General features: G+C 54.7%; 1 protein-coding gene across 2 annotated transcripts; it reads left to right on the forward strand.

The window, feature by feature from the left end:
- Celsr3 (cadherin EGF LAG seven-pass G-type receptor 3) lies at positions 1-26,796 on the forward strand. Of its 2 annotated transcripts, none has more exons than XM_032910678.1 (36): positions 1-3,721; positions 5,474-6,124; positions 6,449-6,674; positions 6,923-7,038; positions 7,396-7,484; positions 7,602-7,759; positions 8,317-8,480; positions 8,686-8,811; positions 8,892-9,061; positions 9,441-9,626; positions 10,813-10,929; positions 11,257-11,428; positions 11,582-11,723; positions 11,806-11,926; positions 12,228-12,411; positions 12,727-12,828; positions 13,038-13,052; positions 14,352-14,446; positions 14,633-14,842; positions 15,093-15,288; positions 15,511-15,666; positions 15,961-16,132; positions 16,750-16,917; positions 17,119-17,245; positions 17,337-17,543; positions 17,787-17,961; positions 18,152-18,264; positions 18,741-18,820; positions 19,311-19,437; positions 19,945-20,061; positions 20,156-20,304; positions 20,507-20,616; positions 20,965-21,123; positions 21,832-22,032; positions 22,598-23,489; positions 25,140-26,796. In XM_032910678.1, exons 1-36 carry the CDS (start codon positions 1-3, stop codon positions 25,165-25,167), a joined length of 9,942 nt encoding a protein of 3,313 aa, XP_032766569.1. In that variant the 3' UTR covers positions 25,168-26,796. The 2 variants fall into 2 exon arrangements, with proteins under 2 accessions (XP_032766569.1, XP_032766570.1); XM_032910679.1 differs by having other exon boundaries at positions 19,314-19,437.
- The last annotated feature ends 405 nt before the right edge of the window (positions 26,797-27,201 follow it).

Below are 27,201 nucleotides of genomic sequence, written 5' to 3' on the forward strand. Positions count from 1 at the left end.
ATGGCGAGGCGGCCTCTATGGTGGGGTCTCCCGGGACCGTCGACCCCGTTACTACTGCTCCTTCTCCTCTCTTTGTTCCCGTTTAGCCGGGAGGAGATGGGGGGCGGTGGGGATCAGGGCTGGGACCCAGGGGTAGCTACTGCTACTGGGCCAAGAGCTCAAATCGGCAGTGGAGCCGTAGCTCTTTGTCCCGAGTCTCCCGGCGTCTGGGAAGATGGAGATCCTGGCCTGGGGGTCAGGGAACCTGTCTTCATGAAGCTCCGAGTAGGTAGGCAAAACGCCCGGAATGGTCGAGGGGCCCCTGAGCAACCAAACCGGGAGCCGGTGGTCCAGGCATTGGGTAGTCGCGAGCAAGAGGCAGGTCAGGGTTCGGGATATTTGTTATGTTGGCACCCAGAGATCTCCTCTTGTGGGCGGACAGGGCATTTACGAAGAGGTAGTTTGCCACTCGATGCTCTGTCCCCAGGGGATTCTGATCTGAGGAACAGCTCTCCTCACCCTTCGGAACTTCTGGCTCAGCCTGATAGCCCCAGGCCAGTGGCCTTCCAACGTAATGGTAGGAGAAGCATCCGCAAAAGAGTGGAAACCTTTCGCTGCTGCGGGAAACTATGGGAGCCAGGACACAAGGGTCAGGGTGAGAGATCCGCGACTTCCACAGTGGAGAGGGGACCCCTTCGGCGGGACTGCCTCCCCGGCTCTTTGGGATCTGGCCTGGGGGAGGATTCAGCACCACGTGCTGTGAGGACAGCTCCTGCGCCGGGTTCAGCACCTCACGAGTCTCGGACAGCTCCCGAGCGCATGCGCTCCCGCGGTCTCTTCCGCCGCGGTTTCCTCTTTGAGCGCCCTGGGCCGCGCCCTCCCGGGTTCCCGACTGGTGCTGAAGCCAAGCGAATACTCTCAACGAACCAGGCTCGTTCCCGTCGTGCTGCAAACCGCCACCCGCAGTTTCCTCAATACAACTACCAAACACTTGTACCTGAAAATGAGGCAGCGGGCACAGCGGTGCTGCGCGTGGTGGCGCAAGACCCGGACCCAGGCGAAGCCGGGCGCCTCGTCTACTCGCTGGCGGCGCTCATGAACAGTCGCTCGCTGGAGCTTTTCAGCATTGATCCTCAGAGTGGCCTCATCCGCACGGCGGCCGCTCTGGACCGTGAGAGTATGGAACGCCACTACCTTCGAGTGACTGCACAGGACCACGGCTCACCGCGCCTCTCAGCTACCACCATGGTGGCGGTGACAGTAGCTGACCGCAACGATCACGCGCCAGTGTTTGAGCAAGCCCAGTATCGGGAAACACTTCGTGAGAATGTGGAAGAAGGCTACCCCATCCTGCAGTTGCGTGCCACGGACGGTGACGCGCCACCTAATGCCAACCTGCGCTACCGCTTCGTGGGGTCGCCAGCTGCTCGTACCGCAGCGGCCGCTGCTTTCGAGATTGATCCACGGTCCGGCCTTATCAGCACTAGTGGCCGCGTGGACCGGGAACACATGGAAAGCTATGAGCTGGTGGTAGAGGCTAGTGACCAGGGCCAGGAGCCTGGGCCACGTTCAGCCACCGTACGAGTGCACATAACTGTGCTGGATGAGAATGATAACGCTCCCCAGTTCAGCGAGAAGCGCTATGTGGCACAGGTGCGTGAGGATGTACGCCCTCACACGGTGGTGCTACGTGTCACGGCCACGGACAAGGACAAGGATGCCAATGGTTTGGTACATTATAACATCATCAGCGGCAACAGCCGGGGCCATTTTGCCATCGATAGTCTCACGGGTGAGATACAGGTAATGGCACCTCTGGACTTTGAGGCAGAGAGAGAATACGCTTTGCGTATCCGGGCACAAGATGCAGGCCGGCCACCACTGTCCAACAACACAGGCCTGGCAAGCATCCAGGTGGTGGACATCAATGATCATAGTCCTATCTTTGTCAGCACACCCTTTCAGGTCTCTGTTTTGGAAAATGCACCCCTGGGTCACTCGGTAATTCACATTCAGGCAGTGGACGCAGATCATGGGGAGAACTCCAGGTTAGAGTATTCTTTAACTGGCGTGGCATCAGACACACCCTTTGTGATAAATAGTGCCACTGGCTGGGTCTCTGTGAGTGGTCCCCTGGACCGTGAATCTGTGGAACATTACTTCTTTGGGGTGGAGGCTCGAGACCATGGTTCACCCCCACTCTCTGCTTCAGCCAGTGTCACAGTAACTGTGTTGGATGTCAACGACAATCGGCCTGAGTTCACCATGAAAGAGTACCACCTTCGGCTCAACGAGGACGCAGCTGTGGGCACCAGCGTGGTCAGTGTGACTGCGGTAGATCGAGATGCCAACAGTGCCATCAGCTACCAAATCACAGGTGGCAACACTCGGAACCGATTTGCCATCAGCACCCAAGGTGGCATGGGTCTAGTGACCCTGGCTCTGCCACTGGATTACAAGCAGGAACGCTACTTCAAGCTGGTGCTGACTGCATCTGACCGTGCCCTTCACGACCACTGCTATGTGCATATCAACATCACAGATGCCAACACACACAGGCCTGTCTTTCAAAGCGCTCACTACTCAGTGAGCATGAATGAAGACCGCCCAGTGGGTAGCACCGTGGTGGTCATCAGTGCTTCTGATGATGACGTGGGTGAAAACGCCCGTATCACCTACCTTCTGGAAGACAACCTGCCCCAGTTCCGAATCGATGCAGACTCAGGGGCCATTACACTACAAGCTCCACTGGACTATGAGGACCAAGTGACCTATACACTGGCCATTACCGCTCGGGACAACGGTATACCACAGAAGGCAGATACCACATATGTGGAGGTTATGGTAAATGACGTGAATGACAATGCGCCCCAGTTTGTGGCCTCCCACTATACAGGTTTGGTCTCTGAAGATGCTCCACCTTTCACTAGTGTTCTGCAGATCTCAGCCACTGACCGGGATGCTCATGCCAATGGCCGGGTCCAATACACTTTCCAGAATGGGGAAGACGGGGATGGAGATTTTACCATTGAGCCCACCTCTGGCATCGTCAGGACTGTGAGGCGACTGGACCGGGAAGCGGTGCCAGTGTATGAGCTGACTGCCTATGCAGTGGACCGTGGCGTGCCCCCACTGAGGACTCCAGTCAGCATCCAGGTGACTGTACAAGACGTGAACGACAATGCACCTGTCTTCCCAGCTGAGGAGTTTGAAGTGAGGGTGAAGGAGAACAGCATTGTGGGGTCGGTGGTGGCTCAGATCACCGCAGTGGACCCTGACGATGGCCCCAATGCTCATATAATGTACCAGATCGTGGAAGGGAACATCCCCGAGCTGTTCCAAATGGATATCTTCTCTGGAGAACTCACAGCACTCATTGACCTGGATTATGAGGCTCGTCAGGAATATGTGATTGTGGTGCAGGCCACATCTGCTCCTCTAGTCAGCCGGGCCACCGTGCATGTACGCCTGGTGGACCAGAACGATAACAGTCCTGTGCTCAACAACTTCCAGATCCTCTTTAACAACTATGTATCCAACCGGTCCGACACTTTCCCCTCCGGCATCATCGGGCGAATCCCAGCTTATGACCCGGATGTCTCTGACCACCTCTTTTACTCCTTTGAGAGGGGCAACGAACTGCAGCTGTTAGTGGTCAACCAAACCAGTGGGGAGCTTCGACTCAGCAGAAAGTTAGACAACAACCGCCCACTAGTGGCGTCCATGTTGGTAACAGTAACAGGTGAGGGTGTGAAGTAAACAAGTATCCTAAGGACCTTAACTTGTCAGGGTTCAAACAGAATCCCAAAGCGATGAGTTCTCCTACCCAGTAAGAGCTCCCATAGACCTCAGAGATTCTATTTAGGTTCTCTGAGTGTCTTTACAGAATCCTGAAGGTTCTAAGGCATCTAAGAACCATAAATAACTGCTTCTATAGGGATTGCTTCTCTCTCTTTAAAGGGGGAGGGGACAGAGGGTTTTGGTTTTTTGTTGTTGTTTTGTTTTTGTTTTGGATTTTTTTGCTCATGTATTTCTAGGAGAAGCCAGGTTGTTTATTTCATGCCTATGTTTTAGACAACGGTTACTTTGGATCTAGTCATCCCTCACTTCAGTGGTTAGGAGGACTAGCTTACTTTTGCAGCCTCAAGCAGGCCATGCAGGAGTGTGGGTCTACCTTGCTTTCCAAAGATCAGTCCAAGGTTGTTTCCTGTGGGAAAAGGTCCAGAAATCCAACATCCTTCCTTTCCCCGGGGCTTTCATAAGGTGGGAAATGCTCTTGAAGTCCCACCTTCTAAAGGTACCAGAGGTTTGGGGAATCCTTTCTGTCTCAGCCAGGGAATGGGGACTCCTGGCACTGCAGACAGAGGAGGCACAATCTTTGTTTACTCCCAGTTCTCTCAACAACCAACCTTTCTGGACCAACCAACACACACTAGATCTGAGGTGAACAAAACTCTCATCTCAAGATGGACACTGAAGTCACAAAACCCAAGTCCGGAATGTTTGCTAACTAAAACATGCTAAAGAGAACCCAAAGTGTGGGTACATATCAAGGTCCCTGATATTCCTGGAGCTTGCTGATCCAGAGTTCTGGGGAAATCCACTGAGCGTTCACTGCCCCAGGACATCATCCAGTGCCACAAGAGAGCAGTTTGTTGGCCAAAGATAGATCTGTAACACCCTCTGAAGCTACACTCTTTCTTTCCTTCTTTCTTTCTTTCTTCCTTTCTTTCTTATCTTTTCTTTCTTTCCTCCTCCTCCTCTGTTTCATTTGTTTGTTCAAGACTTCTCACTATGTAGCTCTGGCTTGAACTCACTCTGTAGACCAGGCTGGCCTCAAACTCACAGAGATCTGTCTCCCAAATGCTGGGTTTTAAAGTGTGTATCGGGTTGGGGATTTAGCTCAGTGGTAGAGCGCTTGCCTAGCGAGCGCAAGGCCCTGGGTTCGGTCCCCAGCTCTGAAAAAAAAAAAAAAGGTAAAGTGTATATCACCACGTGCCTGGCCTCCTGCCACCCCCCATTGTTTCTTGTAGCGGGTGTCCTGTTTCTACTACACTGAGGGAAGATGGGAAGCTAGGAATGGATGGCTTAGTGGTCCTGGCTTCTCCTTGTATCCTGAGTGGAGGTAGCTTATTGATCACAATGACTAGGAGTATGGATTACTGAGCAATTACTGAACTTCTTGTGTGTTCATAGATTGACTTAGTCTTGGGTAATTGTGGGGGTGGGGCTGGTGGAGCTCCCTGGTGCTAAAGGCCAGACCTGAGCTGTGTCAACTACTGATTTAAGCCTCTTCCCATGTTGGGGGTGCCAGAGCAGGCAGCAGCAGTTTAAAACTGGGACAGATGGTGATTACTAAGCCCCAGACTCAGTTGTGTCTTGTTAGGGGTCAGTCTGTTGATTCAGAGGTCTAGATAATTACTGGCTCCCTTGTGTCCCAAGGAGAGGCAGCTACTGACCCGAAACTGATCACTGTCCCTTCCCGTGCCTGCAGATGGCCTGCATAGTGTTACAGCCCAGTGTGTTCTGCGTGTGGTCATCATCACAGAGGAGTTGCTGGCCAACAGCTTGACTGTTCGTCTGGAGAACATGTGGCAAGAGCGTTTCCTGTCACCGCTGCTGGGTCATTTTCTTGAAGGCGTGGCTGCAGTGCTCGCAACACCTACCGAGGACGTTTTCATCTTCAACATCCAGAACGACACGGATGTGGGGGGCACCGTGCTCAACGTGAGCTTCTCAGCGCTGGCACCTCGTGGGGCTGGGGCAGGCGCTGCAGGGCCCTGGTTCAGCTCCGAAGAGCTACAGGAGCAACTGTATGTGCGCCGTGCCGCCCTGGCGGCCCGCTCGCTGCTCGACGTGCTGCCCTTTGACGACAACGTGTGCCTGCGCGAGCCGTGCGAGAACTACATGAAATGCGTGTCAGTCCTCCGCTTTGACTCCTCCGCGCCCTTTCTGGCCTCAGCCTCCACGCTCTTCCGACCCATCCAACCCATCGCGGGTCTGCGCTGCCGCTGCCCGCCTGGCTTCACAGGAGACTTCTGCGAGACAGAGCTCGACCTCTGCTACTCGAACCCTTGTCGCAATGGCGGCGCGTGCGCACGGCGCGAGGGAGGCTACACCTGCGTGTGCCGCCCGCGCTTCACCGGTAAGTCGGATGCAGTGAGCGGAGGGACTCTTTTCTGAGGCTACCGGGTCCTGTTAGAGGAGCAGCTGAGCACCGCTCTCGGAAAACCAAAAAACTCAAAGAGTAATAGGAGCCCTAGGCAAGATGAGCTAGAGGCGGGGCGGGGCGGGGCGGGGCGGGGCGGGGCGGGGCAACGAGCTTATGGGCGGGTCGTGGCGGAGATAGACCCTATGAGGGCGTGCCTACAGACAACTCAACCATTAGGAGGACGAGGGGAAGTGGACCTCAAAGCTCCGCCCCCTGGGGAGCGTGGGCGGGGCATCCTCTGACGGTCCCGCCCTGCAGGGGAAGACTGCGAGCTGGACACTGAAGCTGGACGCTGTGTGCCCGGTGTCTGCCGCAACGGGGGCACCTGCACCAACGCACCCAATGGCGGCTTTCGTTGCCAGTGCCCCGCGGGCGGCGCTTTCGAGGGCCCGCGCTGTGAGGTGGCCGCACGCTCCTTTCCTCCCAGTTCCTTCGTCATGTTCCGCGGCCTGCGACAGCGCTTCCACCTCACGCTGTCCCTCTCGTAGGTGCCCGCCCCGTGTCACTGCACGTCTTTCCACTGTCCCTACCTACATGATCCTGACCCAGATTGCTGACTGCCAGGTCCTGAGGTCCTCACTGGACACCGTCCTCTCCCTTGACCCCTGCTGGGGTATCTTAGGGTCATTGCACGGGCATCTCCCACACTGTTCTTTCGTCTCAGCTTGAGTTGATTCTCAAACAGAGGGTGTGAGATGTCTGTTCCTAATGGTCCCACTCCACCTCACTCAGGTTTGCAACTGTGCAACCCAGCGGGCTACTCTTCTACAACGGGCGCCTGAATGAGAAGCATGACTTTTTGGCTCTAGAGCTTGTAGCTGGCCAAGTACGGCTTACATATTCCACGGGTGGGTGCTCCCTTCGATCTTTGTGACAGTGAGTAGGTGCATGTGTTCCTGGGATGGCTGGCAGGGTCAATGCATGAATGACCTCAGGTGTCCCTCACTGAGCTCCTGCACACACTCTTCAGTGACAAACACACCACAGTGAGAACCAGCCTCTGTGGCCACTCCCTCAAGGAAGGTTCATCTCTCTGTGTTTCTCCTGTGTTTGTCCTAGGTTCCAGGACACAGTAGTTCAGCCAGTATGCTCACCAGGGGAACACTAGTTCAGCATGATCTCAGGAGTATCTGTACCTATGTCAATGGGTGGGAAGGTGCCACTCGGGAACTCCAGACAACATCCCACGTGCATATTCCCCACAGGTGAATCCAGCACAGTGGTCAGTCCCACAGTGCCAGGAGGCTTGAGTGACGGCCAGTGGCATACAGTGCATCTGAGATACTACAACAAGGTGGTCATCAGCCCCGGCACACCGTGGGCTGGGGTGTATAGAGGACCTGGGATGCTGAGTTCACCCTGGGAATTACCATAGGGGCGGGCGTTGTTGATTGGTGTGCTTGGTCTTTAGCCCCGGACAGATGCGCTAGGGGGTGCTCAGGGCCCTTCGAAGGACAAGGTGGCTGTGTTGAGTGTGGATGACTGCAACGTGGCTGTGGCTCTGCGGTTTGGTGCTGAGATCGGCAACTACTCGTGTGCAGCTGCTGGTGTGCAAACAAGCTCCAAGAAGTGAGGCCCCCACCCCCTGACCCTCATGTTCTCTGCCTGCCAGAGTCCACCTAAACCCTTCACACAACCTACTGAACCCCTTGTTCTTTTTCCAAACCAGCACATCAAAGACCCTCGAAGCCTACTCAGCTTAGCTCCTAGTTGTATATTCCACCCCTGGCTTCTGGCTTCCACTGAGTCCTCAGTGGCATTCTGTCCCCTAAAATGTCCACACTCCTTAAGTCTTTAATGCCACACCTTGCCTCTTGTCTGTAGATCTCATAAGCAGACCGTAAGGCTGTTGAATCAGCTCATCTCACCCCTTCAATCCCTCTTCTCTGCCCCAACCCCAGCCACCTGAACACCTTACTGTGCATCATAGACTCCGAGTACTCACCTTTCCCCAGACCTTCCCATTGTCTCCACAACTGCAGTCTTAACTCTTCTTCCAGCCTGGTCTTGTCACCCTTACCTAGTCATCCTTCCTTTAGTGCTATCCCCTACTTCCTGTGGCCCCCTAGGAACAACCCCTACTCTGGCTTTAGACCCATGAATGACCCAGGCTCCTGACCCCTCAGGTCCCTGGACCTGACGGGCCCTCTGCTTTTGGGGGGTGTCCCCAACCTTCCCGAGAACTTCCCTGTGTCCCGCAAGGACTTCATCGGCTGCATGCGAGACTTGCACATTGATGGCCGCCGAGTGGACATGGCGGCCTTTGTCGCCAACAATGGCACTACGGCAGGTAGGCCCCCACAAGCCCCTCCCTTTCCTCATTCCCATCCCTGTCTCCATCATGAGGAGGAGGCGGAGGGTTGCATGGGATGGCTTCACCTCTGACCCCAATCCGGTATTAGATGGTAAAACCCATACTTCCTGAAAACACGAGTGTGGAACCATGTTCATTTCAGCCCCTCGGGCTCATACCTTCTTTGTCCCTTTCTCCCCAGGCTGTCAGGCCAAGTCACACTTTTGTGCCTCAGGCCCCTGCAAGAACGGTGGCCTCTGCTCTGAGCGCTGGGGCGGCTTCAGCTGTGATTGTCCTGTGGGCTTTGGTGGCAAAGATTGTCGACTCAGTGAGTGACATCATGGGGCAAGAGGGACATGCAGGGTGGGTAAGGTAGGTTCTGTAACCCTACTTCTCATGTCTCCTCAGCAATGGCCCATCCCTACCATTTCCAAGGCAACGGGACCCTGAGTTGGGACTTTGGAAATGACATGCCTGTGTCTGTGCCATGGTACCTGGGACTATCGTTTCGAACACGGGCAACAAAAGGGGTCCTGATGCAAGTGCAGCTTGGTCCACATAGTGTGCTCCTCTGCAAGGTGTGTCTGACCTTCCCATCCTTCATGTCACCCTCTCTGCTAATCTCTGATGCTTCCCAGCAACCGGGTTTGGGCCTGGTCATATAGCACAGGTCTCTGACGTCTTAACGTACGGGACCCTGGACCTTGACTCTCTCCCTAATAATGTTCTCCGCATGTGCAAGGACATACACATAGCTCTTTCTCATAACCATACCAACCCACAGCCGCTGGCTCGGCTCTGCCCTAACCTGTTCAACATGGTAGCCCCGAACAGGTGACTGTGTATCAGGGATAGCTTTGTGTCTGTTCTGACTCCTGCTCCTGACTGCTACGCCTCTGATCTCACCAGCCAACCTCATCCCGATCTAACCCTGGGGCTGTGCATTTCTCCCCACAGCTAGATCAAGGGTTGCTGTCTGTGACACTCAGTAGGGCCTCGGGCCACGCTGTCCACCTCCTGCTGGACCAGATGACTGTCAGCGATGGCCGGTGGCATGACCTTCGGCTGGAGCTGCAGGAGGAGCCAGGTGGCCGAAGGGGCCACCATATCTTTATGGTTTCACTGGACTTCACCCTCTTCCAGGTTTGACCTCTGACTCCAGGGTCGTCTGTTCTCAGCTTGCCAACAAGACCCATTTTATTTGACCCCTGCCTCTTGTGTGGCTCCTTCCCACTCCTCCAATGACCAAATCTGACATTCTTCTAGCGCTTTGATCCCGCTCCACCAGCCCCATTGGTCTGTTAGGCAATGGTGCCTGTGTTGGTTAGGCTACCTAGATTTCTGCCTTGATCTTGGGGGTACCTATGTAGCTAGGACTTTGACTTTGCCTGATTCCTGAAAGCCTATTCTAGTATCTTCCCTAATCTCTAACCTGCCCCCAGGTCAAAATTCTGAAATTGTAGAGATGGCTCAAAGGATAAAGCACCTGCTTGCATGACCATAGGGACCAAGTTCCGATCTCCAGAACACTCATGCTAACTTGGCAGACAGAGCAGCTGCCTGTAATCACAGCACTCAGCAGAAAGATACACGAGTTCCCCTGAGTAAACTGGCTAGCTAGACTAGAACCGGTGAGCTCTGAGCTTAGCAAGCTCATTTAATGAGGCGAGAGTGACTAAGGACGGCACCTGGTGTGAGCTTCAGGCTTCTACATGTACTACACCTACACGCATCACACACCTTTACACATATGAACATGTATAGACACATAGACATACCATATACTCATATGCATGCCCCAAAATAAGAAATTTCAATGTTGGCTCTGGGTACAGGAAGGAGGGGTCTGTCTGAGCATAGCTTTTTTTTTTTTTTTTTTTTTTAAGGTTATGTGTTTGGGTATTTGCCTTCATGTACATATGTGTGCCATATGCATGCCTGGTTCCCAGGGAGGCCACAGGAGAGCATCAGAGCCCCTGGCACTAGAGTTACAGACAGTTGTGAGCTTTCATGTGGGTGCCGGGAATCAAACCAAGATCCTCTAGAAGAACAGTCAATGCTCTTTAACCGCTAACCATCTCTCCAGCCCGGAGCTAAGGTCTTAACTGAAGCTTTTCACACACACACACACACACACACACACACACACACACATCCCATGCCACAGCAAATCCTCCAACCTAGGGGGCAACTCATTCCCAAACCATTCTTCTGATACAGGGGACAAAGCATGGTCACACAGGGCTGGTAGCAAGCCGTTCTGACTCTGGGGTATGACAGGGCTTTACCAGGTGCCCCTTCCTCAGTGCTGACTGTCCCCTTCTTCTAGGACACCATGGCCATGGGGGGTGAGCTGCAGGGCCTGAAAGTAAAGCACCTCCACGTGGGAGGCCCGCCCCCCAGCAGTAAGGAGGAGGGGCCTCAGGGTCTGGTTGGCTGTATTCAGGTGAGGATTGTCATGAGAACACTGGGGACCTGGAAAATAGCATTCAAGTACACATTGGCATGGGAGTGGGGTTAGGTGACCCAGAGAGATCAGAGACAAATCAAACCTTCCTCTGGTGGAAGCGAGAGTCTAGCTTAGAAAATCAGGGGTCATCTGGAATCTGCGTCAGAAGCAGCACAGTAAGGGATCCTTGTGGGGGCTGGATGGGGGATATTTAGAGGGTGGGCTTGTGGGTGCAGTGGAGACTGTCGGGATCATCAGACTGGGTGTCTGGCTCCATAGGACTGTCTTGATGTGAATCTCACTCTTTGCCGTCTGTGCCTATAGGGGGTGTGGATTGGCTTTACTCCCTTTGGGTCCTCAGCCCTGCCACCTCCCAGCCACAGAGTCAACGTGGAGCCTGGCTGTACTGTGACCAACCCCTGTGCATCTGGGCCCTGTCCTCCTCACGCTAACTGCAAAGACCTCTGGCAGACCTTTTCCTGTACCTGTCGGCCAGGTGGGTGTTGGGAGAGTTGGGGAAGGAGCCAGGGGCCGTGGAGAAGGCTCAGGTACTAGGGGTCCTAGAGCAGGTAAAAAGTGAGAGGGTTAGGACCCTGCCCCTTTCCGCGCTCCCTGACCAGTGTCCTGAGCTTCCTGACCCAACCTGCAGGTTACTACGGCCCAGGCTGTGTGGATGCCTGCCTCCTGAACCCTTGTCAAAACCAGGGGTCGTGCCGGCACCTCCAAGGAGGCCCCCACGGCTACACCTGCGACTGTGCAAGTGGCTATTTTGGTCAGCACTGTGAGCACAGGTGAGAGGCTCGGGACTTGGATGGTGGAACAAGCGGGGCCACGGAAGTCTTGTTGACACACTTTACCTAATCTCATTCCCAGGATGGACCAGCAGTGCCCGCGGGGATGGTGGGGAAGCCCAACCTGTGGCCCCTGCAACTGTGATGTCCACAAGGGCTTTGACCCCAACTGCAACAAGACAAGTGGCCAGTGCCACTGCAAGGTCGGCCTAGACTCTGAACCTTGACCTTTTACCTTTCCCTTGGACACTATGATCTCTGCCACCTGACTTGGCTCTAACCTCTTAATCTGTCTCCCACACTCTAGTTACCACCTCTCATCCTTCACCCTTCTCACCCTTGTCTTCATCTGAGGCAAGTCTTTTTAGCCTATGGGCTCTTCTTAATTTTGTTTTCTTTTTAACTTTCGCCCTTGATTCTTCTACTCATTCCCCAAGCGTTCACCTGAGACCTTTCCCTTAAGCCTGACCTCTGACCTCAGGCCCCTGACCCATCCCTAAACAGGAGTTCCACTATCGACCGAGGGGCAGTGACTCATGCCTCCCATGTGACTGCTACCCTGTGGGCTCCACCTCCCGCTCATGTGCACCCCACAGCGGGCAGTGCCCCTGCCGCCCAGGAGCCCTTGGCCGCCAGTGTAACAGCTGTGATAGCCCCTTTGCGGAGGTGACAGCCAGTGGTTGCCGAGGTAAGCGAGTTCTATCCACCCCCCACCCCCCCATGAAGAGGATTGGTTCTAGCTAGAGTCCGTGGTGCTCTTGGCCCCTGGAGGTGGAGGGTTCCAGGAAGCTCTTCTTGAGGGAGACCAGTTATACCCAGGGAGTCCTACAGTTAGTGAGCATACTTGGCTGTCTGTCATCGACTGGAACAGCCCAGCGCTTCAGAAGCCAGAAAGGGAGCGGTAGTCTCTGGGCCTCTGCAGGGGAATGGTAGAAGAGCGGCAGGTGTGGTGTTCCTTGCCCTGGAACCTGGCCACCAGGCTTAACATTCCCTTTCTCCCTAGTACTCTACGATGCCTGCCCCAAGTCCCTGAGATCTGGTGTGTGGTGGCCCCAGACTAAGTTTGGTGTTTTGGCCACAGTACCCTGTCCCCGGGGGGCCTTGGGTGAGTATGTGGTGGGCAGCATTCTTGCCGAGGGTTGGGCGGGTCTCTTTTCTGATTGTTTTAGTCACCCCTTTCACCAATTCCGGTGGTCAGATGTCTGTGAAGAGCTGGGAGTAGGGGGACGTTCACGTGGGCCCCTTCTACTTCTTAGTGGTTCTCTTCCTACACTGTTATTAAGCCTCCATCTGTTTCTCTTGGCTTCTGGGCAGGATTGCGGGGTACAGGTAAGGGGTACGTGTTTGCTCAGGTGCGCTGCCCCCTCCCATTGCCAGAGCTTTTGCAGACCCTCCTCCTGCTGCTTAAGGTCCTTGCAGACCCCTCCCTGCTGCCTGAGCTTTCTAAAACCTACTCCTAGTCTTCTGGAGGCCCCTTCTTGTGACTTGAGGACCCTAGAGAATGTCTCTGAAGCCTGAAGTCCTAAGGGATCTCTCCCTATCATCCCAGACCCTTCAGGTCTTCTCTCCACTTCCTCTTTCTTTACCAACTTTCCCCCACTTCCGGGGGTCCTTGTAGGGCTCTCCCTATTGGTCAGAGTCACCCACCAGCTTCTCCTTGCTGCTTGAGGGCCTTCCCTGCTGCTTGAGATCTCTGCAGTGGCTGGACAGAGATTCTCTGTGTGCGCATGCTCACACGTGTGTCCTGTGCCTGTGCATGTGTCTGTGAGTCTGTCTTGAGGGGCTGGGGATCTGAATTGAAGTTAGGTTCTATTTTGCTGGTGGACACAACTTATTCACCTTCTATCCCAACCCCATAGAAGGGAAGGCAATGATAGTAAAGTCCCCATTTGGGGTAGTTACAACTTGCAGGGGAACCCTGCTCCCACCTCACTTGGGTCAGATGATACTCCTAGACGATCTTGTCTATGTCAGTGTGCTTGGGAGTATACAAGAGAGCTGTGTGTGTGTGTGTGTGTGTGTGTGTGTGTGTGTGTGTGTGTGTGTGTGTGATAAGTATTGTTGACATGTTGACATGTAAGGTTATCCAAGCTCATATGTATGAATGAGTGAGTGAATGTATGGGAGTGTGTGTGTGCGTGTGTGTGAGAGTGTGTGTGTGAGTGTGTGTGTATGTGCTTGTGTGTGTGTGTGAGTATGTGTGTGTGAGTGTGTGTGTGAGTGTGTGTGTATGTGCTTGTGTGTGTGTGTGAGTATGTGTGTGTGAGTATGTTTGTGAGTGTGTGTGAGTGTGTGTATGTATGTGTGAATGTGCGTGTGTGAGTGTGTATGTATGTGAGTGTGTGTGTGTGTGTGTGTGTGTGTGTTTTGTGTATCCACAGCACATCCTCATACTTTAATTTATGTGGTCAGTTCACATGCGAATGGCTCACAGATCTCTCTGGAGAATTGACAAAGAAGCTGTTGGGACCCACCCTGCTCAGGCCGCAGCATCTAGGCACCTAGCCACAGATGCTTATCACTCTGGCCCCTACCTCCAGACTCCTATGGGATAGAAGAGGGTGCTGTGACCACCTGTCAGCAAAGGTCCCCAGGCTCCAGGCCTGACCAGGAATTGCCTGCCCTCAGGTGCTGCGGTGCGGCTGTGTGATGAAGACCACGGTTGGCTGGAGCCTGACTTCTTCAACTGTACCTCTCCTGCCTTTCGAGAGCTTAGTCTGCTGGTGAGACTCTGCCCAGATAGGGCCCTCCACCCCAGGCCTGCGATGGGCCAGTATATACCTCAGCCCTTACCTCCTGGGCGTTAATTTCCTAGTTGCCTTTCATCTGCCCAAGCCTCTCTCCCTGTAAGGCTTTTGAGAAAGGCCTACAGGACCACAGAGCAACCGCTGCCATCCTTGTCCTGGCAGTTGGATGGCCTAGAGCTGAACAAGACGGCACTGGATACTGTGGAGGCCAAGAAGCTTGCTCAGAGGCTGCGGGAGGTGACCGGCCAGACTGACCACTACTTTAGCCAAGATGTCCGAGTCACTGCCCGCTTGTTGGCCTACTTGCTGGCTTTCGAGAGCCATCAGCAGGGCTTCGGGCTGACAGCCACACAAGATGCCCACTTCAATGAGGTAGGCTCTGCTCTATGTCCCCTGTTCCATGGCGCTGACCCCCAGCTCCACGGCTCCTTCTCCCTGACCTCCTCCCAGGCCTGGACACCCAGCTTATTACCCAGCCTCACCTCTGGAAAAGTGAAGTGTCCAGTCCTGCCCTTTTGCCTCTTGGGCCCCCACTAATACCTGGCTAGACCCCCTCATACCTGCCCCAACCCTTTGTACATCCACCACCTGGGTGAATCCATCTCTTTCTCCATCCTTCTAGAACCTTCTATGGGCTGGTTCTGCACTGCTTGCTCCAGAGACAGGAGACTTGTGGGCAGCCCTGGGGCAGCGGGCCCCTGGGGGCTCCCCGGGTAGTGCAGGGCTGGTGCGGCATCTGGAGGAATATGCAGCCACACTTGCAAAGAACATGGAGCTGACATATCTGAATCCTGTCGGACTAGTCACACCCAATATCAGTGAGTGGTAGATGGGACAGGAGAAGGGTGGGGCTATAAAAGGACAGGAGGAGCTCGAGGCTAACAATGCTACTGCTGTGCCACACCTACTCCAATCCCCAGTGCTTTGCCGGGCCTTGCACTCATGCGAGGCTGGGGTGTAGCATGGACATGGGTGGGAATGTAACCTCTGGCACAGGAAGGAGGTCCTTGACCAGGGTTACCCCTCTTTTTCTTGGGCAGTGCTCAGCATTGACCGTATGGAGCACCCTAGTTCATCCCAGGGAGCCCACCGTTACCCCCGCTACCACAGCAACCTTTTCCGGGGCCAGGACGCCTGGGATCCTCATACTCATGTGCTACTGCCTTCCCAGTCCCCGCAGCCATCCCCTTCTGAAGGTAGGAGCCCTTTTGGTGACTTCTGGGCCTGATACCATGTCTCCCTCACCGGTCCTTTCCTTCCAGACCCCTTCTACCTCATGGCTCCTGTGTGAGTCCCTCCCCCAGGCCATCTTTACCTTATCAGCTTCGATACCTTTCCTGTGTTCCTTTCATGGCTCCTGTATCCTCCACTCCCCAGCTGTTGCATTTATGGGGAAGGGATCTCTGTGCCTGGTGCTGGGTTGGGTGTGAGCTAGGTCTGTGGGTACTCACGGTAGGAGGCCACTGTAGCTCCTTCCTTTCCTTTGGCAGTTCTGCCCACAAGCAGCAACGCAGAAAACGCCACAGCCTCCGGTGTGGTCTCCCCACCTGCCCCTCTGGAGCCTGAGTCTGAGCCTGGGATCTCCATAGTCATTCTACTCGTGTATCGAGCCTTGGGAGGGCTTCTCCCTGCCCAGTTCCAAGCTGAGCGCCGGGGCGCCAGGTACCAGGCTATAGAAGCAGCTCCTAACCCCCTCAACCCTGAGTCTTTCGTGAGCTTCTACCCCACCCAGTACTCCTTTACTGAGTGGACAGCTGAGCAGGTCCACAGGTAAACAGAGACAATTCTCAGCACACCTCCAGGGAGTTATCCGAACTGGGTTCCATGTGAATTTTCTTTGGTTATAAAGAGTAGATGGAGACTCTCTCTCTCTCTCTCTCTCTCTCTCTCTCTCTCTCTCTCTCTCTCTCTCTCTCACACACACACACACACACACACGTACACATGCGTGCATGCTCATACAGAAGAAGGGTACACACATGATCCAGGTATAGATAGGCAAAGGCAGGGTGGTTGGGAAGGTCAGATGGAGACGGGAGAAGGGGAAAGTTTGATAAATACAGACCAGTCTGGAGCTGTTCAGGCCTCAGGCCCCAGTCTAGGCAGTGAGTCTGAAGTCTCTGGGAGCCCAGGAAATGCTGGCTGGCGCTCTTACAAACACTCTGTGCTGTGAGGGTATCCCAGACCCTGGTCAGCCATGGCCTGTGGCTTGAAGGCAGGGAGAGTGGGCAATTAGTCTTGGGTCAGCAGTATCCAAGACCAGATGGCTGTCTCCTCAGGCTTCCCCAGAACCCTGTTATGAACTCCCCGGTGGTCAGCGTGGCCGTTTTCCATGGACGCAACTTCCTCAGGGGTGCCCTGGTGTCCCCAATCAACCTTGAGTTCCGCCTACTACAGACAGCGAATCGGAGCAAGGCGATCTGTGTGCAGTGGGACCCACCTGGCCCGTGAGGACCCCACTCTGGAACCCTTTTGTCCCTGTTAAACTCTGGGATGTGTCCCAGCCTGTCCACTGTGCAATTAGCCCCATGAGGAATGCCGTTCCCCAACTCCAGGCACCCCCACCTACCATCCCCTACCATCTCACTAATCCCTGTATGCAATGGGACATAGGCAGGAAGGTGGACCCAACTCTCCTCTGGATACAGGGCAGACCAGCATGGGATGTGGACGGCAAGGGACTGTGAGCTGGTACACAGGAATGGCTCCCATGCACGGTGTCGCTGTAGCCGGACGGGCACTTTTGGGGTCCTGATGGATGCCTCTCCCCGTGAGGTAGGGTCGTACTCTGTGACCCAAAGGAATGGGAAGTCTACAGGGCAGGGAAGCTCGACCGGCATCCCAGTAACCATCCTTAACTCCACAGCGGCTAGAGGGAGACCTAGAGCTGCTGGCGGTGTTCACTCATGTGGTCGTGGCGGCGTCTGTGACTGCGCTAGTTCTGACCGCAGCTGTCCTGCTGAGCCTGCGCAGCCTCAAGTCCAATGTGCGTGGGATCCATGCCAATGTGGCAGCTGCCCTGGGAGTGGCAGAGCTTCTCTTCCTGCTGGGAATCCACAGGACCCACAACCAGGTGCGGGGCCAGGGCCTGGGGAGCTGCGTCTCAGTGGCTCCACCCTTTTCCGGAAAGCCTGAGGCCGAAGCTCGGGATCTAAGATCAGGGATGCTTAAGTCCGGGTCCTGGGTTAGGGTAGGATGCTGGCTGGGATCGGATGCTGTTGTTAGGGGACTAAGTGGAAAGGGGATGTCTGGGGTGGAGTCAAGGATGCGGCGGGTCGGAGGGATTCTGACACCCGTCTTCTGGCCCCGCCTTCAGCTGCTGTGCACAGTGGTCGCCATCCTCCTACATTACTTCTTCCTCAGCACCTTCGCGTGGCTCCTCGTGCAGGGCCTGCACCTCTACCGAATGCAGGTTGAGCCTCGAAATGTGGATCGTGGCGCTATGCGCTTCTACCATGCCCTGGGCTGGGGCGTCCCTGCTGTGTTGTTGGGTGAGGTCTTACCCTCTCAGGCCTGTGATCCCCAAACTCTGACCCCAGACTATGTCTTCAAACCATGTCATGATCCCTCGACCTCAGTCCCCATGCTCCCTACTCAGGAAGGAGCCTGTTTGCCCTTACCCCATTTCTTTCCCATACTAGGGAATATGCTGCTCTGGTCTTACTGCTTCTCTTTTTAAAGGCCTTGCTGTTGGGCTGGACCCGGAGGGCTATGGGAACCCCGACTTCTGCTGGATCTCCATCCACGAACCTCTTATCTGGAGTTTTGCCGGCCCTATCGTCCTTGTAATTGTGGTGAGTGTCTGGCTCTTGGCTACCTGTGTGCTTTAGTCTCTGGAGGGAGGGAGGGAGGGAGGGAGGGGAGGGAAGGAGGAGGGAGGGAGGGAGGAGGCTTGGAGCAAGTGTGAGGCAGGGCCAGGTGGTAGTGCATGGCATCTGGCTGATTCCACCTCATGCCAGGTCACAGAGTGAGCTCCCACTCAACTGGCCTGGAGGTGCGAGGTTAACGGGGGCCCAAGCCTTGACTGCCCTTCTTGTTCCACCCCTGTTTCTCTCTGAGTCTCTCACAGTCCCACACAGCTTTCTTCTTCTTCATCTTTGACTTTTCTGTGTGATTTTCCCCCCAGCGCTTCTATCTCCTTTTTTGCTTCAATTCACTCTCTCCCCTCTTGTTCTCTCTTTCTCTTTTTTTGTGGTTGGGCATGTAGTCTTAGTCTCTTCCTGTTCCTTACTGTCTCTCTCTCTCTCTCCCGCTTCGACTGTGGGTATAGATGAATGGAATCATGTTTCTCCTCGCGGCCCGCACATCCTGCTCCACAGGACAGAGGGAGGCCAAGAAGACCTCTGTGCTGTGAGTTGGCTAGCAGGGGGTCTCAGAATGGCCATCTCCTCCTGGGTGGGTTCTGGGCCCCAAGCATACCTGATGGAGGTTGGACTCCAAAATCCTGCATGGAAGGAAGTCACCCTTGCCGTGGCCTATGGTCCCTCTCTGGTATTTTTGCTGTATTCTGGCCCCCAAAGTGCTTTCCCTCTTGCCCTCAGTCCCCCGGGCCTCCCTGGAATCACCAGTGGCCTGAATGACTCACTTCACCCCACCGTGTATGTCTCTGTCTTCTGTTTCTCTCATGGCTACCTTACTCATTGGCTCTCCCATGGTCTCTTGCGGCTCCCTCAACACGCTCCCAGTTCTCTGTGTGACTGCCCATCTTCCTCAGTGTCCTTCCAAGACTTCCGTGTCCCTGTGTGAGGTGTTTCTTCCATCCCTGTGTGTCCTCCTGTGTCCCCTGCATAAGCCCTGCTTGACCCTGGTGTGCCTCCTGTGTCCCCCCATGTCCTTGCAGCAGGACCCTTCGCAGCTCTTTTCTGCTCCTTCTGCTGGTCAGTGCCTCCTGGCTCTTTGGCCTTCTGGCAGTCAACCACAGCGTACTGGCCTTCCACTACCTCCATGCTGGACTCTGTGGCCTCCAGGTACCTCTGGGGCCCTTCTCCCACCCAGACTTCAACATCCGAGCCTCCAGCCCTAGGCCTGGCATTGCCTCTAGGCCTGGAGCTCACTCTGCTTAACTGACTATGATACGTTAATCCCAGACCGGACACAGACCCTAGTTGCTGACTCCAGGCCTAGAGCTGCCACCCAGCTAGTCACTGACATCAGGCTGGGTGCTGATCCTGGGTTGACCTTCACCCACACTGCAACGTCTGACCCCTTGCTGACCAGGCTGTCACTGACTCCAGCCCCTCCTGCCATAGGCCCTTTTCATTATTAGTCCTGAGATTCTCCGTGACTTTTTTTCTGATCCCTACTCCCTTGGATTCCTCAATGACTCACGCTACCCCGTGACAGCTAATACGCCCCTTGGTGCTGATCCATAAAGCCTTTTTTTTATCGGCCCCTGATTGGCGCATTGACTGTGTCCTGAGCATCTGTCTTTTCTGATCTCTCGGTGACCTTCGCTGACCCTCACTGACCCACAGGGCCTGGCTGTGCTGCTGCTCTTCTGTGTCCTGAATGCAGATGCTCGGGCCGCCTGGACGCCAGCCTGTCTAGGCAAGAAGGCAGCTCCCGAGGAAACAAGGCCAGCACCTGGGCCGGTGAGGGACCAGCAGGGCTGAAGGTGGGCGTGGGAAGGCTGGATCTGAGGCTTTGCAGAACTAGCTCACACAGTGTCCCACCCACCTCCCTCAGGGGTCTGGGGCCTATAACAACACAGCCCTCTTTGAGGAGAGTGGCCTTATCCGCATCACTCTTGGTGCCTCCACCGTCTCTTCAGTGAGCAGTGCCCGCTCAGGCAGGGCCCAGGACCAGGACAGCCAGCGGGGCCGCAGCTACCTCAGGTAAGCGACCGTATATGGCGTAGTCCAGTACTACTACACTTGGGGTTGACCTTACCAGATCTGAGGGAGGATGGCTAACTGGAACTCGACTGACACTTTGCCCTGATGTCTTCTGTTGAACACGCAGAGGCTCCTCAGCCGTTCCACAGTCCCAAGCCTCCCAAGCACATTGTCACACACTTCTCTGATTCTTCATTTCCAGGGACAATGTTCTGGTTCGACACGGCTCGACCGCTGAGCACGCTGAGCACAGCCTCCAGGCTCACGCCGGCCCCACTGACCTGGATGTGGCTATGTTCCATCGAGATGCTGGTGGAGTTGGAGCCCTGGGCCAGGGAGGAGGGACTAGAGGGGGTCTTCATGATCTGCTTTTTTTCTTCTGCCCCAAAATGAGGGCAGTAGCTAACTGGTGGGACAGGCTCCTGTCAGGTGGCTTCCTGGAAAAGCACCTACCCATCCCTGGTTGTCCAAACCCACTCCTGACCTAGTCCATCCATGATTGATTCAAGCCCTTCTGGTCCTAACCCATGCCGAGCTCCCCAGGCCCCCCCTTCACCCCCTTGCTGTCTTGCTCACCCACCTCCAGACCCTCAGCTCAGAACCTTTTCTTATCCCTCAAGTCCCCTGCCATTTCACCTTCCTCCTGACCTTCCACTCCAGGTGCAGACTCTGACTCTGACAGCGACCTGTCCTTGGAGGAGGAGAGGAGTCTATCCATCCCATCTTCAGAGAGCGAGGACAATGGCCGGACTCGAGGGCGTTTCCAACGTCCACTCCGCAGGGCAGCCCAGAGTGAGAGGCTCCTTGCCCACCCCAAAGGTGATAGGAGCTGATGCCATGGGTGTTCGAAGGATCCATATCTCACTTAGATGTGATGTAGGGACCTTACCATCTCAGGGTTCCTGAGCCCCATCCTATCCAGATTCCCGGGAGTGCTTGGGAACCCAGGGAACCCAGGAGCAACCTGGGCAATGGCAATGAAGTCAGAGACGTTACAGAGTAACTTATTGTCCCTTCAGCCCCTGGCTTCCCTGTGAGTTGGTCTCCCTTAGCTCGGCCATTGAAATTCCATCTCATCTAAACCCTTCTAGCTAAGGATGACCGCTATCTGTGACCACTACCTTTCCTTCAGTGGCTCCACGGATCTGAGAAGGGACGTCCTCCCATTCCTATTTCTTTTGAAAAAGACTTTTCTTCTGTGTGTACAAACCTGTGTGTGTGTGTGCATGCATGTGTGCGTGTGTGCGTGCGTGCGTAGATGTATATATGGTATAGGACTCATGTGAAGGTAACAGAAGAACCTGTGGGAGTCGGTTCTCTTTCTACCGTGTGTTCCTGGGACTCAGATGTATGTTGCCAGACTTGGTGTCAAAGGGGCAAAGCCACCTCACCAGCTGTCACTCTCCTTTATCTCAGTGAAGATAGCCAGGATGTGAAGGGTATCAGGGGTCACAGAGTCTAAATCACAAGTGTCAGGAAACTCTGGAGTCAAGCCAGGGGCCTCTGTAACCTGCGCTGGCTTCACAGATGTGGACGGCAATGACCTACTGTCCTACTGGCCAGCCCTGGGGGAGTGTGAGGCAGCACCGTGCGCTCTGCAGGCGTGGGGCTCTGAAAGGCGCCTCGGACTAGACAGCAACAAAGACGCAGCCAACAACAACCAGCCTGAACTGGCCTTGACCAGTGGAGATGAAACCTCCCTGGGCCGGGCGCAGCGGCAGAGGAAAGGTATGATCCCTGACCCTTTGACCTCACTGTGGGAGCCCTGGAAGCTGCTTAGGTTCAGACTTATGGGAATTTAGCTTTCTGATCCCAAACAAGGAGATCATTTTGCTTGACTCTAACCGGAGTGTGATCTTCAACCCTGCTTCATGTTCCCCGCCTGATCTGTGGAGTTCCTGCCCACTCCACATCCTGGCTTGTACCCTTGGGTCCTTAGAGGTTGTATCAGCACAAAAGGTTTCCACCCTCAGTCTTGCATTACAGCAACATTGGAAACCACTCCTGCCCCAACCCAGGGAATTCCTATCCTTTTGACCCAAGCCTGTATTTCCAGGACTTGGGGTATCCCTCTTCTGCCCTGACCCTGTACCATAATAACTGCCCTAGCTTGGCCCACAGGATCACAGTTTCCCACCCGGACTCTTGTTCCTCCGCTGTCTGTCTGGGACCTTTGACACTGCCGCTGACCTCAGTTCTGTCACAGGATCCCAGGAGCTGGCACTTCCTTAGCTAGTAGATTCCTGCCCGCTCTTGGACATACACCCGGTCCCCAATTCTGCTCCTTCCACAGGCATCCTGAAGAACAGGTTGCAGTACCCACTGGTGCCTCAGACTCGAGGCACTCCTGAGCTGTCCTGGTGCCGTGCAGCTACCTTGGGCCACCGTGCTGTGCCGGCTGCCTCCTATGGCCGCATCTATGCAGGTGGGGGTACAGGTAGTCTTTCACAGCCGGCCAGCCGCTATTCTTCTCGAGAACAGCTGGACTTGCTCTTAAGGCGACAGCTGAGTAGGGAGCGACTAGAAGAGGTCCCAGTTCCTGCACCTGTCTTGCACCCCCTGAGCCGACCAGGCTCCCAGGAGCGCCTGGATACTGCGCCAGCCCGCCTGGAACCCCGAGATAGGGGCAGCACACTACCACGGAGACAGCCCCCTCGGGACTACCCTGGAACCATGGCTGGCCGCTTTGGGTCACGGGATGCTCTGGACTTAGGGGCACCCCGAGAATGGTTGAGCACACTTCCCCCACCCCGACGCAACCGGGACCTTGACCCACAGCACCCACCTCTGCCCCTGTCTCCACAGAGGCCACTCTCAAGGGACCCCCTCTTGCCATCCAGGCCCCTGGACTCTCTATCTAGGATCTCGAACTCTCGGGAGCGGCTGGACCAAGTGCCTAGTCGACACCCCTCCCGGGAGGCCCTTGGGCCAGCCCCACAGCTTCTCAGAGCCAGGGAGGACCCAGCCAGCGGCCCTAGCCATGGTCCCTCCACAGAGCAACTGGACATTCTGTCCTCCATCCTTGCCTCTTTCAACTCCTCAGCCCTCTCTTCTGTGCAGTCCTCGAGCACACCCTCGGGCCCTCACACCACTGCCACGCCTTCCGCCACAGCCTCTGCACTTGGACCTTCCACACCTCGCTCAGCCACATCTCATAGCATCTCAGAGTTGTCACCTGATTCAGAGTAAGCAGCCTGGTCACCTGTTCACAAGTTTGTCAGTTTAGGGCAGCTTCTTCATGTACCCGTGCCTGAGTTCTACCACAGAGTGCAGTGAGAGTTGCTTCATAGATTAGGGCTACCCCAGGCTCAGCAAGTGTAATGGCTATTCCTGGTTGTCAACTTGACTATATCTGGAATGAACTACAATCCAGAATTGAGGCCTCACCTGTGATCTAGATCTTGAAGCTGGGAGACTGGATCTTCTGGATCTTGGCATGGAGATCTTGAGGCATAGTGGCTATGAAAAGCTTAGGCCCAGGCAAGGTAGTACAGGCCTTTAACACCAGGAGACTAAGGCCAGGAGGTCTCTGAGTTCAAGGTCAGCCTGGGACAAAACATCCCAGATCCAGGCATAGCGGTACACACCTACTCCAACAGGACCACACCTCCTAACAGTGCCACTCCCTGGGCCCTGCATATACAAACCATCCCAGCAAGCCAGGAGGCTGCATATCAGGGGCAGTTCCATTAGAAATGGGAATAGGACTAGCTGGACCTTTCTGGCTGTGTGGTTAGAGCCAGCCTCCCAGTGCTACACGACCCGGAAAAGCACCTCCAAAGGCTGGAAAGGGTAGGGAGGAGACAAGTCATGGAAGTACGGAATAATCTGGCATTTGCATGAGGCAATGTGTGGAATCTTTGTTCAGAAGGCCCTGCCTGCGAGGTAATGTGGACTAGCAGCGCGTCGTGTCATACTGAGTGCTAACTTTGAGAATAAATCCCCCACTCATTACTGCACCCCATCATTATGGGACTGCGCCCACAGTACATCTCAGGTGCGTGTAGGACATCTGTGGGGTTGAAGATGTCTGAGACACCCAGCTGGATACACAGGAATCTGAGAAACAAAGTGGGAGAGTCCAGAGTGGGACTCAGGGTGAGCAAGGCCCAGCTAGGGAGTTGCCAGGTGTCTCTCTCTCTCTCTCTCTCTCTCTCTCTCTCTCTCCTCTCCTCCCTCCTCCCTCCCCCTCCTCTCCCTCCCCCTCCCTCCCTCTCAGAATAATTCCCAGGGCAAGTTCTGGGCTATCTTTAGGATGAGATATGACTATGAGGAAAATGGGTCTTTGGGGATGGGGCAGGAGACCGAGAGCACGGAGCAAAGCCCCAGTGTTGAGGGAGGACATAAGGGAGGGACGGGACAGGAGCTTAGGAGCCTGGAGTTCGAGAGGGCTGCTGAAAGGTAAAGATGACAGAGTACCCTGCAGTCCAGCCTTGGGGTCTGCAGAAGTGCCAGGCGACTGAGTAAGGATTCAGGCTTTAGAACCACAAGAGTTTGAGTTCCGTCTCCCCTCTGCTATGACTTTGGCACAGCACGAACTGGACAACAGTCTTTTCATCTGTTGAGGGAGCTTAGGGAAACGAACTCCTTGAGATGTGGAGGTTTGTGACACTATCTGACTAATGCTGAGTTTAGTATCCCAACATGGAAGGTGTCTTGCTAAGCACTGAGAGACCTAGGCAGCCAAGTAGCCTTGCTAATGAAACTATGGGAGTGGAGGTCCAGGTGTGTGTGTGGAGGGCTCAGAATCCTGGAGTGGACATGAAGGGGCTGAGGGTGCAGACAAGGCTCCTCCTCTTAACCATGGTCTTCCATTTCCACATCCAACTCCACAGAGTTCCCAGAAGCGAGGGTCACTCGTGAGGGGCGACCACCAAGGGGCAGCGGAGGATTTGGGCTGACAGAAGAGACTTCAGGACTGATCCCAAGGCAGCCTTCCTCAAGCCCTCCCCTCAGTTCAGTTCAGTGAAATGTGGAGGTCCCTCCTGTGCGCATCTGTGAGCATGCGTGTGGCAGGTGCAGGGGTGGGGGCTGAGGGAGGACTTTTATACATTTTGTAACTTTGTAACCAGAGAGATATGCTTATGTTATTTTTCAGCTTTTCCTTCTCCCAGGGGTCTTGAGACTGGGCTAGGAGTGGGGAAGGGGATGGGAGAGAGACGCAGTTTGGCCTCCTTTGGGTCCTTAGCAAAGCATCATCTCTTTTCTTTCATCTCACAGTAGAGTGGACCAGTCCGGCCGATCCACTCTTTCCCCTCCTCTTCCCCCACACTGATCTGAACGTTGTTGGGGCCCAGAGTGCAAATTTGGTCTTTGCATTTTCTCCGATGCCCCAAGGGCCAAACTCCTATTTGGGGGTTGGCCTTGGAAACAGGGGTCCTCCGTCCTCCTCCTGGGGCTCATGTGCTCCACTCCTCCCTGTGGGTGTGGATATGTATTACATGGAGTCCCTGCCGCTTACTGCCTTAAGACCTAGGACTGCTGCTGCGGGTGCTGGTGGGGCAGCAGAAGTCTTGTTTACAGATCAAGGCTTCCCTTTCTCCCTCTGGGAGGGACTTGGGCCTCTAATCAGACATTCCTATAGCAGGTGGGTGGAGGGAACACTCCTTTCTTTGTCCCTCCTTCACTAGTCTGTGGTGCCATTGATTCCTTACACTGTCCCCTTGAGGGCTGGGGGAGGGGGGCAGTGAACAAAGGGAGCGGAAACTAGGGAACCCAAGACCCAGAATGTAGGTGCCACAGCCACTGTTTACAGGATCCTCCCTGGAACAGGCTGCAGCAGCGGCTGCCCCACCTTCTGTTAGTCCCTTATAAAGGGAAAAATGACGGTTAGGATCCCGTTCACAAAACTCTCTTTTGTTATTTGTCTGATGTCCAGTTCTGGGGACTTTAAATTTTGTTACTTTGTTTACAGGCCAAGATTATTTTTTAAAATGGTTGGGTTTTATTTATTGTTTACAGCTTAAAACATTGACTTTATACACTTTGTTTACAGTTCAGAATGTTTCCCCCTCTTTGTTTACAAGTGAAAGGTAGAAAAAGTGGGGGAGGGGCCTAAAAGACCCACCTGTGATGCCCCCCACCTGGCCATCTTGAGGCCTTAAGGCCTAATCCCAACTTTTCCCAGGTCAAAGGTCAGCCGAGTCTTCTAACAGCTTGCCCCAAAGGTGGCTCAGGACTGGGGTTCTGTGCAAACACCACCCACCCCTACCCTGTGCATACTCTTGGGAGGCAGTGTCTGAGATTCAAATATCCACTTCACTGTCTGTGCCAAATCCCACCAGCCAGGTTCCCCAGCTCTCTTTACCCAGACAGACCCCCGCCCTTGAAGGGCTGAGAGGCCTGTCCGTGGGGAGAGTGTCCTTGCTAAGTCCTAGGTTCTGTAGATGCCCATCTCTGGGGTCCCCTTCCAACAGTGGCCCTCTTCCCTGTCTGTGTAAATTGTTCCGTGAAGCCGCGCTCTGTTTTGGGAATAAACTTCTATAGAAAAGACTTGTTCCTCTTCCTGTTTCAGATGTAGGATGGTTGTTGTGAATGATTCACCCAGGATGACCTTTGTAGGAATCTGAGCTCTCCTCCCTCCAAAATAGCCAGTTATTTTTAGCCCCTTTCATGGGGGATTTGGACCAGGTTCCCATTTCTTTCTGAAATATGGCCTCTCACCTTGTGATTGGAGCCTGAAGTTGGAGCACAGGAGCTGGCCAAGAAAAGCCACTTTCCTGGTCTAGGAAGTCATATGAGGGTTTCCTTGATGTCCAGAGCCATCGGGACATTAATGTGGCCCTGCCCATTTGTCAAACCAAACCTAGGAGTTGCCTCAGCAGTTCCTGCCTTACCCACCCATACTCTGACCCTTACTGGTCTTTTCTCACTTGGATCTGACCAGAAGCTTGACTG

The sequence above is a fragment of the Rattus rattus genome, chromosome 8, assembly GCF_011064425.1.
Source record: "Rattus rattus isolate New Zealand chromosome 8, Rrattus_CSIRO_v1, whole genome shotgun sequence".
NCBI lineage: Eukaryota > Metazoa > Chordata > Mammalia > Rodentia > Muridae > Rattus > Rattus rattus.

What these genes read in the sequence shown, in the direction of transcription:
- Celsr3 (XM_032910678.1), top strand. Translation starts at nt 1, where the DNA reads ATGGCGAGGCGGCCTCTATGGTGGGGTCTCCCGGGACCGTCGACCCCG. An exon ending in GTCTGGTTGGCTGTATTCAG is followed by an intron (nt 10,930 to 11,256) that starts GTGAGGATTGTC and finishes CTGTGCCTATAG; the next exon opens with GGGGTGTGGATTGGCTTTAC. An exon ending in GCTCCTTGCCCACCCCAAAG is followed by an intron (nt 21,124 to 21,831) that starts GTGATAGGAGCT and finishes CTGGCTTCACAG; the next exon opens with ATGTGGACGGCAATGACCTA.